The 19,172-nt window shown below is 39.5% G+C and overlaps 1 protein-coding gene across 2 annotated transcripts; it reads right to left on the reverse strand.

Moving 5' to 3' along the window:
* Positions 1-147: 147 nt before the first annotated feature.
* Positions 148-16,028, reverse strand: LOC131110348 (plastin-3-like). Of its 2 annotated transcripts, XM_058063396.2 has the most exons (16): positions 15,930-16,028; positions 14,422-14,490; positions 12,864-13,015; positions 9,835-9,964; positions 9,574-9,706; positions 9,396-9,477; positions 8,045-8,210; positions 7,792-7,931; positions 6,168-6,263; positions 4,600-4,786; positions 4,344-4,422; positions 4,119-4,239; positions 3,843-3,976; positions 2,475-2,598; positions 2,263-2,387; positions 148-656 (listed from the first exon to the last, which is right to left on the reverse strand). In XM_058063396.2, exons 2-16 carry the CDS (start codon positions 14,480-14,482, stop codon positions 524-526), a joined length of 1,863 nt encoding a protein of 620 aa, XP_057919379.2. In that variant the 5' UTR covers positions 14,483-14,490; positions 15,930-16,028; the 3' UTR covers positions 148-523. The 2 variants fall into 2 exon arrangements, with proteins under 2 accessions (XP_057919379.2, XP_057919380.2); XM_058063397.2 differs by lacking the exons at positions 14,422-14,490; positions 15,930-16,028 and having other exon boundaries at positions 12,860-13,000.
* Positions 16,029-19,172: the final 3,144 nt, after the last annotated feature.

The raw sequence follows: 19,172 nt of genomic DNA on the forward strand, positions 1-19,172 counted from the left end.
TTTAATTCTAACCATGAAATTGACTTAATAATGTAAATCCAACTAATTAGAGGTATGAACTAGAGCCCGACTCATGATTTCAACTTGGTGGAAAGTTGCATGGTGCATTCTAATATTCACATATGCTATGAAAAATCACAAAAAATATTTCATTTGAAAGTTTTATTTAACACGCCTATTGCCTTGTATGTATAAAATGTCAACTTAGTACACGGTAGAGAATAGTTTGGCATCAGTAAGGGCAAAGAAATACCCAGCATAAATGTTTCCATGTACAGTAGTCTCATGACAACAATGCCATCCCTTCTAATAGTCAGGCGTTTTGCCGCATGCACTGAATAGAATTTAAGGCTCCCATATTGCAGAGTTGAGTCGCAACCCATTTTGGAAAACTTTTTTTTTTTTTTAAACAAGCCATTAAATGGACACCATGTACTCATTTGGCTCCCACAGAATGACCATTTCAGTCAAACTGGCTAAGAAAGTCTGTCCCTACAAGTGGCCATCAGCATCCATGTCGCCCTTAAGCCTTCTTCATGCCTCTTCCCATCAGGCAGGCGAAGATGGTCATCACCATTTTGGGGTTGACCTCTACCAAGTCCTCAGGCAGGGCGTAGACCTTGGCACCGATCTTCCTCGCCATGGAAATGGCATACCTGTGCAGGGCAGAGTCATGATTAAATAATTATTAAATAAATAATATTAATAAATATTAATTAAAATATGACATAACACTATGATATCATCTAATAACACAGTAACTCCACAGTCGAATGCTTCTAACGTCGTACAGTTTGGAGGACAACTGCAATTTTACAGATTCTTTATACATAATAAAGTATTTATTAAAAAAAACATAGCAAAATATAGAATTTAAAAAAGAAATCCAACAAAAAAATTTCAGTTAATTACAAAGTATATCCATTTTAAAGATAAAACAAAAATATGTTTTACAATATTTCAATTAATACATTACATTGACAAGTATGATATGCTGTATGCATGTTACAGTATTTATTTTATAAAAATAATTTAACAATTATTTTATTTTATAATTGCACAATATATACATTTTTGCCGTAATATTTGGACTCTATTCTAATGAAATTACAGCAGTGTTTTTTTTTTTAATTTCTACTGCTGTTGTTATGTTTTTGCTATTTTTTTTACTGCTTTACCTAATTTTTCCATTTTTGCAAAAATACAAGTAACTACAAAAAATAATTGCACAATATATAATTTTTTGCCGTAATATTTGTACTCTAGTCTAATGAAATTATAGCAGCGTTTTTTTTTAAATTGTATTTCTACTGCTGTTGTTTTGTTTTTGCTATTTTTTACTGCTTTACCTAATTTTTTCTATTTTTTAAAATTTCAACTTTATGCTAATAAAATTAATAAATAAGTTTTTTCCTCATAATATTATGTTATTCCTGTCATTTTTTTACATTTTCTTTAAATTTCTTTCCCTCATAATATGGTGACTTTATTCTTGGATAACGTCTAATATTACCGTATTTTCAGGATTATAAGTCACACTGTTTTTCATAGGTTGCCTGTTCCTGCGACTTATACATGAAAAAATATACATATCATTTCACAGACAGCCACAAGAGGGCACTCTAGACTTTTGCACCGATATCCCCTACTCCTTAACAATTGCTCGCTGGTACTTATTTCCCTCAATTCTATACAAATTAATGTACACATTTTAATAGTTTTTCCTCAGGAATTTTTTTTTTTAATTTTTTATCTCTTTTATCTATTTTTTATAAATAAATTACCCACAAAAAATGCGACTTGTACTCCAGTGCGACTTATGGATGTTTTTTTTTTTTCTGGACTGAAAAAATCCAGTCCAGAAAAGACAGTATATATGCACATATAAAAAGGTATGTCTGGGTCAGAATGCTCGCTGTTACTTATTTCCCTCAATTCTATAAAAAAATAATGTACAGATTTTAATAGTTTTAGATTTTTTTTTTACATTTTTTATCTCTTTAATCTATTTTTTTATAAATAAATTACCCACAAAAAATGCGACTTAAGCACAAATGTGTTTTTTTTCTCCTTAATTATTAATTTTTGGCCGTGTGCGACTTATACACCGAAGTGACTTATAGTCCAGAAAATACGGTGCTTATTTTCACATTTTTTGCTGTTACTTATTTATATTTTTCTTTGTGAAATTATATTTTTAGAATGTGCCATAGGCTAATTAAAAAAAATTTGGCCTGCACTTTGGACAAGGCGGTTTATTACTTGGCATTCTTGACTTTGTCTTCATCTGTTAGATTTCCTTGGTGAACCAGCTCAAAGTTGACACTGTTGGGTTGGATCGCATCAATTAGGTCCAAAACCGGCAGACTAGTATTGAGTGATTTGTCCTGCACAGAAACATAAAGGTTTGGTTTGGGATGAGTCACACATTCATATCAAACACGTTTCACAATAAAAGCATTATCTTTCCTTACCTTAAAGCTTTTGATTGAAGAAGTCTTGCCGGCTTCAGCCAAAGTCTTGTTCACCCATGTAATGATTAAATCATCTCCTGCAACTTCTCCGTCCCCGAGGTCTTCAAGAACATTTAGAGTGTACCTGGGTTCAGACCAACAGATATTAGCGGTATTTATTATTATCACATACTACAGTATTAATTGTACCCTGTACCCTAGAAACCGCCCATGAATGATACGGGAAAAGGCCGAAAATGATACTGTGACAAAGCCCAGGGCAGTGATACTGATAAAATATAGAGTTTAACCATGTCCAGTATCAGCCCCCGTAGCTGTCCACTCAGAGCGCGCTGCTCTGGTATCGTGCCCGTGAAACAACCAATCAGAGAACAGCTCACGAGTACTTAGTGCCTAGTGCTTCTCCAGTCACCAAAAAACCCAAACTTGATTAATGGAACTTTAATTGTCAGACATTGATAAGATAAGACTGTTGATCAAATATTATTATTGAAATATTTTTGCAATTATTGTGTTTACACTGTTTAGATATAATACATGTAATAAACTGAAACATTTCTGGAAACAAAATAGTCTTTTGATTAAATAGTACGTGATAATAAGATCATCACATGGTTTGTCTGGTATCAGGCCCAATATCATGCCCCCAAGTGTCAGTATCAGTGCCAGTATCATATTGATACTGACGGAAATGTACTTTCTCCTCTGGCAGTGATTCTTATAGGTTATGACACGGTTTGTCTGGTATCAGGCCCAGTATCATGTTGATACTGACACTTGGGGGCATGATACCTGGCCTGATACCAGACAAACCATGTGATGATCTTATTATCACGTACTATTTAATCAAAAGACCATTTTGTTTCAAGTGTCAGTATCAGGGCCAGTATCATAATGATACTGACACTTGGGGGCATAATACCTGGCCTGATACCAGACAAACCATGTGATGATCTTATTATCACATACTATTTAATCATGAGCTTATTATCACGTACTATTTAATCAAAAAAACATTTTGTTTCAAGTGTCAGTATCAGGGCCAGTATCATAATGATACTGACACTTGGGGGCATAATACCTGGCCTGATACCAGACAAACCATGTGATGATCTTATTACATACTGTTTAATCATGAGCTTATTATCACGTACTATTTAATCAAAAGACCATTTTGTTTCTAGAAAATGTTCAGTTTATTACATGTATTATGTGTAAACAGTGCCAGTATCAATGCCAGTATCATATTGATACTTACACTTGGGGGCATGATACCTGGCCTGATACCAGACAAACCGTGTGATAACCTCTAAGAATCACCGCCAGAGGAGAAAGTACATTTCCGGTCTCACATGTTCCTCAAAGCACCTTCTCATCAACTGCCAGACCAGTGCCAGGGTTAGAGTGGGATTCCCGTCAAAGACATCCAGTCCTCCAATTCCCACCAGGGAGAAACCGGCTTTCTGCTTTCCCAGCTCCACGGCATAGTTACAGTTTTCAATCTGCCAAACAATACACAGTACAGTACAATATAAGTTCTTCTTTTGAGCTTATCTTATTCAGGGTAGAGCCTGGGCGGGTTCTTCAGTCTGTCAATCACATTCACAATTTAGACACACACATATATTATACATGCACACAGACCTTTTTCATACGTCCTCCTCCTACTGCCTTGAATGGAGGGAGGTTGACTCTGCCGTCCCAATCCACAGGCACCTTACTTTTCTCGTAGAGTTGAAGTATAACCATGGCGTCCTGCAGATCGCTGCATCAAACGCGTAGAAAAACAACAAAAAAAAAAGAACCGGTGTTCATCGGTGGATGCTCCACAAAGAGGCTCATTTTTTTTTACAAGTGCAGAAAACTGACCCGTAGATGTGGTGAACGTGCGGACTCACTCCAAGAGAATTCATCCAGTTCCTAAACGTTCTTTCCTCTCTGGTCTCACCTGGGAAAAATTCCAAAGAAAAGTGCACTTCCACTTTAAATGTTCATTTATTCCTTTCATTCATCATTTCCAGTATTTTGGATTTTCATATGCATTTTCTATTGTGAATGAATGAATGAATGAATGAATGACGCTAACCAAGGTTGCATTGTATACATTGTATATAAAAAGCCTTACTTATCACGTTCCAGTCTTGGTTTTCGGGTTTGTTGAGAGCTGGGTGTTTGTTGAAGAGTGTTGCCACAAAGGCCATGTTGAGCTTAGCATTTCCAGACACGACGTCAGTCGCCGTCACAAACTGTCGACAGTCGAGTTTCTCGGCTTGCATGAGCATGTGATCGGCTCTCTTTGTAAGATCTTTCTCCTGGTGATATACACATTATGTAGAAATACACAAGTATATTTAGTAAAGACAAATGAACAAAGATTATTAAGTGTGACAAAATGGTTAAATCGGGCGGCACGGCGGTCGAGTGGTTAGCATGCAGACCTCACAGCTAGGAAACCACTCGCTCAACATGCAGTCCTGACTGACAAAATAAGAAGCCAAAACATACCACTTCCACATGGAATGGGAGGAGAATGTAACATTACTATTACTATTACTATAACAGAACACTACATATGACCTGTATTACTAATATTTTGGACTAATAATGGGCGGCACGGCGGTCGAGTGGTTAGCGCGCAGACCTCACAGGGTTCAATTCCACCCTCGGCCATCTCTGTGTGGAGTTTGCAAATTTTCTCCGGGTACTCCGGTTTCCTCCCACATTCCAAAAACATGCTAGGTTAATTAGCGACTCCAAATTGTCCATAGGTATGAATGTGAGTGTGAATGGTTGTTTGTCTATATGTGCCCTGTGATTGGCTGGCCACCAGTCCAGGGTGTACACCGCCTCTCGCCCGAAGACAGCTGGGATAGGCTCCAGCACCCCCGCGACCCTCGTGAGGAAAAAGCGGTAGAAAATGAATGAATGAATGAAAATGGTTAAATCGTACTGAGAGATGTCGCTACATTGGATATAGTTATTTTCAAAGGAAGTGCTATATCCAGTGCAACCAAATTAGTATACTACTAAAGTACTACTAACGACTGTCTTCAGCAATTTTCAAACAGAACACGGTAGAGCCCCACTTTATGTTTGGGTTATGCTTTGGGGCCGCCGGCGAATGGCGAAAAACCTCAAGTCACTGATCAAATTTGACACACGACTCGCTCCCCAATCCTGAATCATTCCGGGAGCTTGACGTCTAAGTTCTGCTCAGACTTCGGATTAAGTCATTTTCAGATGGGTTTTTATTCCTTGCAAAAATCCAGGAATGTGTGGGGCCGTGAATGCCGAAACACGAATGTGCAGAGATCCACTGTACATTATTTTGGAGTGTAGTATATACTAAGTTCTATGTGAAGTATTTCCATAATGCCTCATATTAACTCACTAACAAGATCTCAGTGTATAGACTGGTCATATATCTCATCTAGTTTCATATTATCTACATACTGTATTGTATATATTATGTATATTGTGTATTTTGTACTGCTTAACTGACTCTGTACTCTTGCTGCTGTGCAATGCAGGGACAAATAAAGGCATCGCTTATCTTATCTTAGTATGACACTGTGAATGATAAGTGACTACTATAGTAGTATGACGACTTGAGGAAATAATACCACATGCTTAAGTCATTTGGTGAGTAATTGGTAGTCTACTAGAAAAGGCTGTGTTGTATTTTTTTCTTACGTAAAGTCCCGTCATATCAATTTCAACTCTTTCGACGTCCTCTTTGCTGCCATCTGGTGCAATCTGCTCCAGCAGATGGAAATATGCCTTGGAGTCCTGTACACAATCACAAACAGAGAATCGTGTTATTATGTTTTGTGCAAAAATATGCATATTTAAGCAAATATTATGTATTTATGGCCTAAAGTAGGTATTTTCAAACATTCATTCATTTTCTACCGCTTTTTCCTCACGAGGGTCGTGGGGGGTGCTGGAGCCTATCCCAGCTGTCTTTGGGCGAGAGGCTGGTCGCCAGCCAATCACAGGGCACATATAGACAAACAACCATTCACACTCACACCTATGGACAATTTGGAGTCGCCAATTAACCTAGCATGTTTTTGGAATGTAGGAGGAAACCCACGCATGCACGGGGAGAACATGCAAACTCCACACAGAGATGGCCGAGGGTGGAATTGAACCCTGGTCTCCTAGCTGTGAGGTCTGCGCGCTAACCACTAGACCACCGTGCTGCCTATTTTCAAACATAAAAATGCTAAATGGAGGTAAATATAAGACATTCAAAATGTTACTAGGTGTCAGTAATATTACATTGATAGGGCAATAGCCGCCATAGGAAGTACTATACAGAAGCCGCAAGTAAAAAAAAACAAAAATAACTAGGCATTCTGTCAATTCCAACATGTATAAGTCTATATTATTGTCTTATTGTCTCTTATTATTTGTAATATATTGGATCATAGGAGTGTATAGGTGACTATAGGGGTGTTATTTCATGCCTGGAGGGCTCTAATGTTAAAAACCACATATAGAAGGTCATAAACGGGTGTTCTACCTTCTAGGTTGGAACCAATTAAGGGTGATTTTTACATTGTTGTAAGATACAATTGTGTTATTAATTATGTGTCATGCAAAAATGTATTATGTATTATTCCTAAAGTAGGTATTTTCAAACATAAAAATGCTAAATGAAGGAAAATATAAGACATTCAAAAGACACATTTAAAGATGTTGTGATGACATGCAGTATTGTACACTGGTTACTAGGTGTCAGTAATATTACATTGATAAGGGCAATAGCCACCATAGGAAGTACTATACAGAAGCAAGTAAAAAAAACAAAAAAAAAAACTAGGCATTCTGTCAATTCTAGTATAAGTCTATATTATTGTCTTATTGTGTCTTATTATGTGTAATATATTGGATAATAAGAGTGTACACGTGACTATAGGGGTGTTATTTCATGCCTGGAGGGCTCTAATGTTAAAAACCTCATATAGAAGGTCATAAACGGGTTTTCCACTTTCTAGGCTGGAACCAATTAATGGTGATTTTTACATTGTTGTAAAATACAATTATTTTTTTTCATTATTGTCTTTTTTTAATACAAATCAAGCCCATGGTATCTAATTAATTACCACCACAGTCAAGTTGTGTAATTTCTTTCGCATGTATTTTTTGGTAATTTTTCCTCATTTTATGGTAAATGATGCAATAACCTTGAAGTAAATTTCGGGTGGCCCTGTTGGTGTAACAGTTCAAGCTGTTGTCCCAAGCCTGGAGAAGTGGCATGGTGTGGTGTCATGAAGGGCATCCGGTGCATGGGTAAGATATTTCCTCTCACCTTAATATCCCCCGAAAAGTTTGTCAGGGTAATGCCAACGTTCTTCAGGTGGAAATTGGCCCAGCGCAGCAGCAACTCTTCTGGACTTAATTTCATCAACTCTTCCAAACTCTCCCCTTCCTCCAGCAGTGCTGCGATGGCTGAAAGAAGTTGATTTCATTATCAGGCATCGTTTCGTCACATTGTGAGTGTGACAGTGCCCTCGTCTGGTACATACTGTATGTACACATGTTGTGTATTTGTGTCAAAGTACCTTCGTTGCGGCTCAACTCGATGTCTGCGAACAGTCCGATCTTGATAATCTGCCAGAGGAGTCCAAGCACCAGATGAGGTTTCCCCTCCTTGAGATCTTGAGCGCCAATGTTGACAACTTGACAGCCGATGGCTGAGGCGGAGTTCAGAGCCAAGTTCAGATTCTCCTGTTGAGGACCAAAGGAAGACAACCAGTCCAAGACTGTTCACTTCCAAAGACATTTCACCCCCAAAACGGGCATCAGTGAGGACAGTTATTTTATGAAAAACAAAGAAAGCAACAAATGAAGTTATTTTTTGGAAAATTAGATTACTGACAAAAGTTGTAATGTTACAAGAATAAAGTCTAAATATGCCAATAACGTCATAATTACAAGAATAACAATTTACAAGACAAAAGTATGAAATAGTTGGAAGAAAAAAAAGTGAGTTCAAATATTAATTACAGTCTTTCCCCGCAACATGGTCTCTAATGTGGTTTTTCAAAAATGTATTCATAAATGGTCGCTGTTTCATGGTTGACTAAAGGCTATAATTAGTGAAAAATATTGAAAGCGAAGTTATATATAGTACTCTAAATTGTCCATAGGTATGAATGTGAATGTCAAAGGTTATTAGTCTGTGAACAAAAACTCTCTCCCATTCCATGTGGAAGTGGTACGCTTTTGGCCACTTATTTTGTCCTTCTGAGATGGGAGTTTTTTGTGAATGGCATGATATCAAAAACATGTTTTTTGAGGAATACCTGGAATATGAAATTATGAAAAATCTTCATTACAAAGATATTTCAAGAAAACAACCTGACCGGGTAATTTTCGACCCACTTATGGATGGTTGGGGTAGTAACACAAAAACTAAAATTTCTTAAAATGTATAAAAGGTAAGTTAAAAATGTGAATGGTATATCAAAAACATGTTTTTTGAGGAATACCTGGAATATGAAATAATGAAAAATTTTCATTACGAAGATATTTCAAGAAAACAACCTGACCAGGTCATTTTTGACCCACTTATGCATCTAAGGGTTAACTAGTTTTTTTACTCACATTTTATATTACACAAACAATTATGATAACGTCACCCCGTTTAGGACCTTGGACAGTTGATAAGAAATTATACATATTTCATGGTATTTACTGTAAATAAAAATCAATGTCCTGTGTGAATGAAATATCAAGATGCACTCATGATAATTGCTTTATGCATCAGGCACTGTATGAATCATTTATTGCAGATACCTGAAGGATATCAGCTAATGGTTCGCATCCCTACATTGGCCCAGCAAGCTTTACAAATTGAAGTCTGCAGTGCTATTATCCTCACTAACTGACAGTTGCAATGTTGATACGTACCTGTGTTGTGAATGCAGTCAGCTTCTTTTTATTGATGGTTCGCTCATCAATAGTCTCGGCAACCGAACAGTTGATGAGCTTGCTGCAACACAATGTAAAATACACACAATACTTTTTTTTTTCTCAGCATCCATTGAGTCATGAAACTTTTGTTTAAATGCAGAAATGTGTTGGTTACCAAAGTACAATGCCATCTGCGAGTGCTTTGAACAGAGCTCCGGTGTCGGGGTTGATGGGCAGCACGTGTTTACAGTCTGGATCGTCCGCCAAGGTGGAGTTGATGTAGTTGGCAAAGGCATAGCGCTCCTGCTCTGGAACACAAATCAACCCACCCACTTGGTCATCCACAACATGGCCAATCTGGCAATAATAGCCAGTTAAATGGTGGTGATACCACTACTATTCATTTGGTTGCCAAAGATGATGTTCTCATTCTTACCAGATATTGAATGCTGAGTTCCTTCACTTGAGATTTCACTGGTGCCCCCGATGGCGACGATTCCTTCCTTCTTGTTGAGAGCTTTTCTGAAACCTTGGGCGATGCGGTCGTCCTTCATATCCTTAAAAATCTGAACACACATACCGAAAGTTAGAGATCAAAAACATGATGTTTTTTTCCCTAATATTTTAACACCTGGAAGAGTGGTTGGAACGCAAGCCACACAGCTAGGAGACCTGGGTTCAATTCCACCCTCGGCCATCTCTGTGTGGAGTTTGCATGTTCTCCCTTTGCATGCGTGGGTTTTCTCCGGGTACTCCGGTTTCCTCCCACATTCCAAAAACATGCTAGTTTAATTAGCGACTCCAAATTGTCCATAGGTATGAATGTGAGTGTGAATGGTTGTTTGTCTATATGTGCCCTGTGATTGGCTGGCCACCAGTACAGGGTGGACCCCGCCTCTCGCCCGAAGACAGCTGGGATAGGCTCCAGCACCCCCGCGAGGATACGCGGTAGAAAATGAATGAATGAATGAATTTTAACAACAGAAATTGCCTTGTTTTACCTGATGAGTTTACTGTTATAAAATTGAAACCTTTTCTCATTAGAATATGACTTTTTTTTCTCTTAATATTTTTATTTTATTCTTGTGAAATTACAACTGTTTTCTTTCATTTATTCTGTTTTCTCAGAATTTCCAACTATTTCAACTTTCTTATTGTAATTGGGTTTTTTTTGTAATTCTTCTCATATTTTGACTTTACACTTGTAACATTAGAACTTTTTCCATAATCAAAATTTCCAAAAACTACAACTTTATTATTTTTTTGAATATTACAGTTTTATTTAATATTTCAGCCTCATGCTACTAAATGCTTTTTTCTCATAATATTAATATTGTAAAATTACAACTTTCTTTTTTTTGTCCTAACATTTTTACTTTATTCTTACAAAATTAATGCTGTTTCTTTTCTATTTAAATTCTATTTTTAGAATGTGCTGCGGGTCAATTACAACAGCACCTATGGCTCATATTTTAACTTTCAGCAATCTAAAAAACAATCCCTCCAGTTGTGCTGCGTTTAAAGGAAAACTGCACTTTGTTGGAGAGGAATCATCCCCAATCTTAATATCAAATATGTTAGACATGAATACATACAGTATGTCTGTGTCTTTTCAATGCATTTTAAAGCTATACTAACTCTAACCCTTTAAGTTGCTGTGTGGTGGTGGTTGCTTTTTGGCGACACCTAGTGTCCACAATAATAAAATATACCTTCAAATACAAATGTTGACAGGTAAGCGAGTGAACCAACCCGAAACCGGAATCCAGTTTTTCCCTTTTCCACTGTGCCTTGTTTGGAGATGGTTTGGAGCTGGTTCTCAGGGCTTTGGTTTTCCATTGGCATGGTTCCACAATTGGTTCCAACTGATTCAAATTGGTTCTTTTTTTGGTTCAATTTGGGGTCCAAAATCTTGCTATGCTGAGTGAGCGAACTGTTCGCATTATTTAAGTACCTCCAACTTTATTACATTGCATTGCAAACTCTAATATCGGACAACGCTCCAAGAACATGGACGTCTTTTTGGACATCCAAAGCAGGGGGCTCAATTTACTTGGGGGCCACTGGAGCTAGGGTCTGGGTGAGACTCGGCCGCATCAGGTTTTCCCCCCCAAAAAACAAAAAAACGCATTTATTAAAAACAAAACTTTGCTTTGGTTCCAATTTTCTACAAGAAAAGCTCTGATAAAACATTCCACTGTTCTCAAATATCTTACTTTTTATTTTTCTACACAAAATAAGATGAAAAATAAATAAATCAAGAAAAAAGAAAATCAATCAATCAGTATTTTAAAAAAAATTGCGCAACTGCAGGGTCTTGAGACACATGCTAACTCGCAAACTAAAGAGCTAGCGACCTAAACGGTAGCCTTCAAGTTATTTCCTTTAAACTTAAATAGCCAAAAACTTACCACTTCCACACGGATAGGGAGGATAACTATTAACAGTTATTTAACCTTTAACATGAACATGAATCAAACGTAATCATTTTTTCTGGGTACATGATACCATACAGCATCCATATCAAACTTGCGCAGGCCGTACTAACATTAAACTTTCATATCAAGGCGGGGGCCTCAAACTAGTGTCCTGTGGGCCACATTTGGCCCGTGGGCCACGTGTTTGAGACCCCTGATTTACAACATATTGCGCAACTGCAGGGTCTTGAGACACATGCTAACTCGCAAACTAGAGAGCTAGCGACCTAAACGGTGGTCTTCAAGTTATTTCCTTTAAACTTAAATAGCCAAAAACTTACCACTTCCACACGGATAGGGAGGATAACTATTAACAGTTATTTAACCTTTAACATGAACATTAATCAAACGTAATCATTTTTTCTGGGTACATGATACCATACAGCATCCATATCAAACTTGCGCGGGTCGCACTAACATTAAACTTTCATATCAAGGTGGGGGCCTCAAACTAGTGTCCTGCAGGTCACATTTGGCCCGCAAGCCGCGTGTTTGAGACCCCTGATCTTAAGAAATGCAGAAGAAATTTAAAAGAGCGACAAGAAGCCGGCCAATATGCTACTGGAGTGTAAAGAAATGAATAACATACATCCATTTTCTATACAGCTTATCCTCACTAGGGAGCCCATCCCAGCTGATTTCGGGCAAGAGGAGGGGCACTGCCCCGGACCGGTCGCCAGCCAGTCGCAGTAAATATCCGTATATTAAACTTAAGAAATTAAATAAAGACTACATAGACCAAAACAAAGCCTAGCAGTGGTCGGAACAGAGTACTGTCTTATTTTGAAGAACTCCACAAAGTTTTGATCCCCACGGAAACCCAGGACCTCATCACAAAAGAAGACCCAGGCACAAGTCAGACCCGTACCCGTACCTGGACTTTACTGAGTTGTGTGTTTTGATTAAAAACGGTCATCACCCCGAGGTTGTCCCGGCTGTAACCCACCAAAGTTGGCTACAGTGGAAAAGCGGTATTGGTGTTACCTACAGCGGTGAACTCGCCAAGGTCGATGCGGCTGTCTTTGTCTCGGTCCAGTTTCTGAAGGAGTTCTCTGACTTGGTAACCAGGTATTGAACAACCCAACTCCTGGAAGAGATTGCCGATCTCAGAGGCGCAGATGTAGCCATTGCCGTCCACGTCTACGGGGATGTCATGAAAGAAATACACTTTTGGATTAATAGGTAATGACCATTTGAAGAACACTGGTTTGCTACTGTCCCACTAAGGTCTGTATCAATGTATCATTGTTAGCATGCTAACACCTAGCATGATAACACGGTCTGCTTAAGTTTATGATCATGAAAATTTCACAAAATGCTGGTAAAATATATATCATGTTAGCATGGTTAGGCTGCATGGCGGTCGAGTGGGTAGCGCGCAGACCTCACAGCTAGGAGACCAGGGTTCAATTCCACCCTCCAATTCCAATGTATCATTGTTAGCATGCTAACACCTAGCATGATAAAACGGTCTGCTTAAGTTTATGATCATGAAAATTTCACAAAATGCTGGTAAAATATATATCATGTTAGCATGGTTAGGCTGCATGGCGGTCGAGTGGGTAGCGCGCAGACCTCACAGCTAGGAGACCAGGGTTCAATTCCACTCTCGGCCATCTCTGTGTGGAGTTTGCATGTTCTCCCCGTGCATGCGTGGGTTTTCTTTGGGTGAGACGCGGGGTACACCCTGGCCAGCCAATCACAGGGCACATTAACATGAACACTTAGCACCATCATGCTAGGTGTCAGTATGATAACATTGGCTATTGTCATAGGTCTATACTATTATACAAGGTGTTAGCATTGCTACCATGCTAACATTCATTCATTCATTTTCTAGCGCTTGTCCTCACGAGGGTCGCGGGGGGTGTTGGAGCCTATCCCAGGCAGGGTACACCCTGGACTGGTCGCCAGCCAATCACAGGGCACATATAGACAAACAACCATTCACACTCACATTCATACCTATGGACAATTTGGAGTCGCTAATTAACCTAGCATGTTTTTGGAATGTGGGAGGAAACCGGAGTACCCGAAGAAAACCCACGCATGCTCGGGGAGAACATGCAAACTCCACACAGAGATGGCCGAGGGTGGAATTGAACCCTGGTTTCCTAGCTGTGAGGTCTGCGCGCTAACCACTCGACCGCCGTGCCGCCCCATGCGAAGGTTAATATGACTAAAATCATTGCACATTTGAAGAAGGATTTTCGCCTGAAACATCCTCTGCCGTTTGAAATATTTGCAAGTGTGAGAAATGTCTAATCGCCACCACATTGTGGATAAAACTATAACCCACATGCATAAAGAAGTAAAAGGCTCCATTCTTCTCATACTGTACCTACTTTTGCTGTTTATTGTTCTCTTTTCTTCATGCTTATATTGGATTGATTGGTATCAGACCATATTTAAGGCTGCATATACTAAGCTAAGAACAGCAAATATTTCATATAAATGAACACATTTGTCAGATGGCAATGTTAAGCATGACTGACTAATCTTTGCTCGTATGTCTGATCGTGTGGTCAAATGGCCGTCATACTCACCCACTTTCTGGAAGCTCTCCCTGATCTCCTCCATTTCCTCAGCACTGACCTGCTGCGCCATTGTGACACCTAACAAATGAACAAAAGCAGCAAGGCTTCAGAACATTCATTCATTTTATCACCGTTTATCCTCATGGGGGTCGCGGGCTGTGCTGGAGCCTATCCCAACTGTCTTCAGGTGAGAGGCGTCGTACACCCTGGACTGGTGGCCAGCCAATCACAGGGCACATATAGACAAACAACCATTCACACTCACATTCATACCTATGGACAATTTGGAGTCGCCAATTAACCTAGCATGTTTTTGGTATGTGGGAGAAAACCCACGCATGCACGGGGAGAACATGCAAACTCCACACAGAGATGCCCGAGGGTGGAATCGAAGTTGGGTCTCCTAGCTGTGTGGTCTGCATGCTAACCACTCAACCACCATGCAGCCGACCGACTTCAGAACATGAATAATACATTTGTTGTTTATATCTGTATGTTTCACTGTTATTTTTTGAGCATTGAGGAAACACTTTGCTCGGCGCTCCTTGAACGCACCATAATTATATGCCGTGGCTTGACATTTTACACTTTAAATGTGTTTACTGAAGTGTTTAAACCTGGATTGGGTATTAAAGAGAGAATCTAAATACAACAACAGCCGGCTGGCCCATTACGCAATATAGACGGATGCTAGAGGCACCCCCTAATTACATTAAAACTAGCAAATACTTTCTATTTGATTGATACTACAAATGATAACAGTTATGTAACAATAATGGATCGTGTCTGGGGCCATTAACTTCTACTACTTCTGTGTTAGAAGACACAAAATTTAACATTTGGGTGTTTTCCTTCATTTGTCTTAATTAATAAAGTGTATGTTGACCTACATAGTATTTGTGTCTTTAATAATCAATTCATGACTGCAATGCATGCTGGGAGAAAATAACCCACATACTAATTTTTCTGTATGCGGAAATGTTTATCAAAAGTGTGCAATAGACGTCATTTGTAGACGGTCCCCGCGTAGCTAATACTGTATTGTTAGACGAGTATGTCATTACATTTCATGCCAGCAGATGTCACTGTTGAGCAGGAACAAAACTTGAAAAGGTTTTGTTTTCGGTGTTTCTAAAGGATAAAAGGGGCTTCCGTTGTTGTCAGCATTATGAAAGTACGTACTTAATGAAGCAAATCACGAATATTGTAACAAATAATGGCGGTACACGTTGCTCAAATGTACAGATAAACTGTCAGATATTGTCCATATTACCGTGTGACTATGAATATAAACCATTCACACACGTTGACGATGACAAGGCGGTTTATCACATTTCCTATGTGTTCGTAAGCTACTGCTAATACGGGGGTGTTTCAAAATGGCTAATGATGACAATAAACGTCATTCATTATGTAGAGTTTCTGCAAAATTTGCTCAGGTAGACCCGGTAGTGAAGTGAGGCTGCAGCACAATGTGCTCTTTAAAGTCGGCAACGTAAAGCAAAACTTCCTCTTACCTGAACGCCGCTGGAATAACGCAAAAAAATCCCCCGGGAAATGACACCCAGTGTGTGTGGGCTCGAGGGTCGCTTCCCGGTTTTCTTCGTCTGACACCGCCCGGCTAGGGCTCGTCGCCCCGCCCCTCCGCTCCGCCCTTTCCACTCAAATCAAACCGCACCCTCCGCCACTCAGCAGCATTCACGTCTGGTTTGTATTGGTAGGGGATATAGTTCATTTGTAACTTTTGTTACAACCGATTATTGAAAATAAACACACAAGGGTCATACTGATACAGTCTGATACAATAAAAAATATAAAAATGTTATGAAAATAAACACAAGGGTCATACTGATACAGTATGATACAATAACAAATAAAAAATTTAAAAACTAATTAAAAAAATCAACATTTTGCCACAAGATCCAACAGTGCAAAATGTTAAATATTGCAATTTTTCCACCACTCTTAATATTTTGATTGTAGTATAATACCCCAAATATACATACAAAGGATATTTGAATCAATCTACCCACTCCTGCTGTGCATCAAAAACAAGCACAATAGTGTACTATTATGTAGTATTGTAATAGTATTTCATTCATTCATTTTCTACCAGGGTACACCCTGGACTGGTGGCCAGCCAATCACAGGGCACATATAGACAAACAACCATTCACACTCACATTCATACCTATGGACAATTTGGAGTCGCTAATTAACCTAGCATGTTTTTTTGGAATGTGGGAGGAAACCGGAGTACCCGGAGAAACCATGCAAAGAAATGGTCGAGGGTGGAATTGAACCCTGGTCTCCTACCTGTGACGTCTGCACGCTAACCACTTGACCACCGTGCCACCCCTGATTATAGTATAATACCCCAAGTATACATATAAAGGCTACTTGAATCAATCTACCCACTCTTGCTGTGCATCAAAAACAAGCACTCTGGACTGGTGGCCAGCCAATCACAGGGCACATATAGACAAACAACCATTCACACTCACATTCATACCTATGGACAATTTGGAGTCGCTAATTAACCTAGCATGTTTTTGGAATGTGGGAGGAAACCGGAGTACCCGGAGAAACCATGCAAAGAAATGGTCGAGGGTGGAATTGAACCCTGGTCTCCTAGCTGTGAGGTCTGCACGCTAACCACTTGTCCACCGTGCTACCTCTAATTATAGTATAATACCCCAAATATACAAACAAAGGCTATTTGAATCAATCAAAAACAAGAACAATAGTGTACTGTTCGGTAGTATTGTAATAGTATTTAGTTTTGTAAATACTTTAGTCCTGCAAGGCTTCTCTACCAGTCTCTACACGCCCAAATTCTTCCTCTCAACCCCCGCCGTCCCCTCCCCCCCCATTTCACCCATCAGTGATGTGCTGCATCTTGTCAAGAGGAAATTCCTCCTCAAAACATTTTCGGGTTGCACAAACTTGTTCACTGCACTCTTGACTGTTTGGGAGTCAGCCTGTCGTTTTCCCGGGATGTGGGTGTAAATTCCCTTCCAGACGACCTTTTCCCACTGCACGGCCCACGGTGCAACCTTTATGCTTCAGAGGAGATCGAAGCATTTCTTAATTAATGTGACTCACAAATGGCTTTTCCGAGTCATTTATGTTGGAATGACATGGAAATGCTCGGACTTGTGAGTTGAGCTGTGTGGCTCCAAGATGGCGTCTCAGGCGGGATTAGCTTTACTGGACTGAACGTGATATTATTTCACTTCAGTTATGGTCAATATTGGTGTCACCTTTCACAAATGCAATATAATGGAAACACTAAGTTGCACATTTGAATAATGAATTGAACCCATGGATGTCTCCCTCAAAGAAAGTCAATTCACTCTCTTTGGCGGCCATTTTTAGTGCAGGGGTGTCTAAACTTTTTATAACTGCATCTTAGCTTTGCGATCGATTCATTTATTCATTTATTCATTTTCTGCCGGAGCCTATCCCAGCTGTCTTCGGGTGAGAGGCGAGTACACCCTGGACTGGTCGCCAGCCAATCACAGTGCACATATAGACAAACAACCATTCACACTCACATTCATACCTATGGACAATTTGGAGTCGCTAATTAACCTAGCATGTTTTTGGAATGTGAGAGGAAACCGGAGTACCCGGAGAAAACCCACGCATGCACGGGGAGAACATGCAAACTTCACACAGAGATGGCCGAGGGTGGGGAAAGACAAAATAAGAAGCCAAAAAGTTACCACTTCCACACAAAACAGGAGGAGTGGAGAGGATTCATTCATTTAACAACATGCAAATTCCACACAGAGATGGCTGAGGGTGGGGAAAGACAAAGTAAGAAGCCAAAAAGTTACCACTTCCACACAAAACAGGAGGAGTGGAGATGATTCATTCATTTAACAACATGCAAATTCCACACAGAGATGGCCGAGGGTGGAATTGAACCCTGGTCTCCTAGCTGTGAGGTCTGCGCGCTAACCACTCTTTTGCCGTGCAGCCCCCTGTTTAGTAATATTGATTCAAAAACAATAAGAGTATTTTTTCACGTTTACAAGGACGCTTTAGGCCAGATTGACACACGTTGGTGAATAATACCACACCCATGTAAGAGCGCCACCCCCCCCCTCACGGTAGCCATTTGTCCATATTTGGTCATACTTTCAGCTTGGCTGATGATTGGTTGAGGGGATAAAGCACAGATTGCGGGCGCACACCTGTACTAACTTGCTCTCTCTCTCTCTCTCTCTCTCTTTCTCTCTCTCACCTGACTGAGCGTGCCCCAACCACAGGTTTCCCCTAACCTGGTCTTCTTCCTGTTTCCAGGGCCCTCTAAACTACGACCAACCATCCATTTTTTAAAGGGGAACTGCACTTTTTTGTGGGACTTTTTGCCCATCATTCACAATCTTAATGTGCAACATGAACACATTTATTTCCCTTTTCTGTGCATTATAAAGTTTTAAAATAATTCTTGGTAGTGTTTTTGTTTACTTGTTGTTTATCCACCGAGACATTTATGTCTTCATTTCACTCTACCTTTACACTTTCCTTTTCGTTGACCCACCGCCAACAGAAAAGTATCGGGAGACAGAAAACGGTAACTGAAAAGGACAGAAGTGACGTTCCTCAGAGTAGTTTAGCACGACTACGTACATAAGTAGTTCGATACGATGTAAAAATGTACGATTCAACGTGAGTTTTGTTTAAAGTGCTCCTGACACCCAAAAAAAGTAAATAAAAAAGAAAGTATTTTTGTCATACTACTGTCATAG

Source organism: Doryrhamphus excisus, linkage group LG22 (assembly GCF_037039965.1).
Source record: "Doryrhamphus excisus strain RoL-2023G ecotype Guam linkage group LG22, RoL_Dexc_Guam_v1.1, whole genome shotgun sequence".
Lineage (NCBI taxonomy): Eukaryota > Metazoa > Chordata > Actinopteri > Syngnathiformes > Syngnathidae > Doryrhamphus > Doryrhamphus excisus.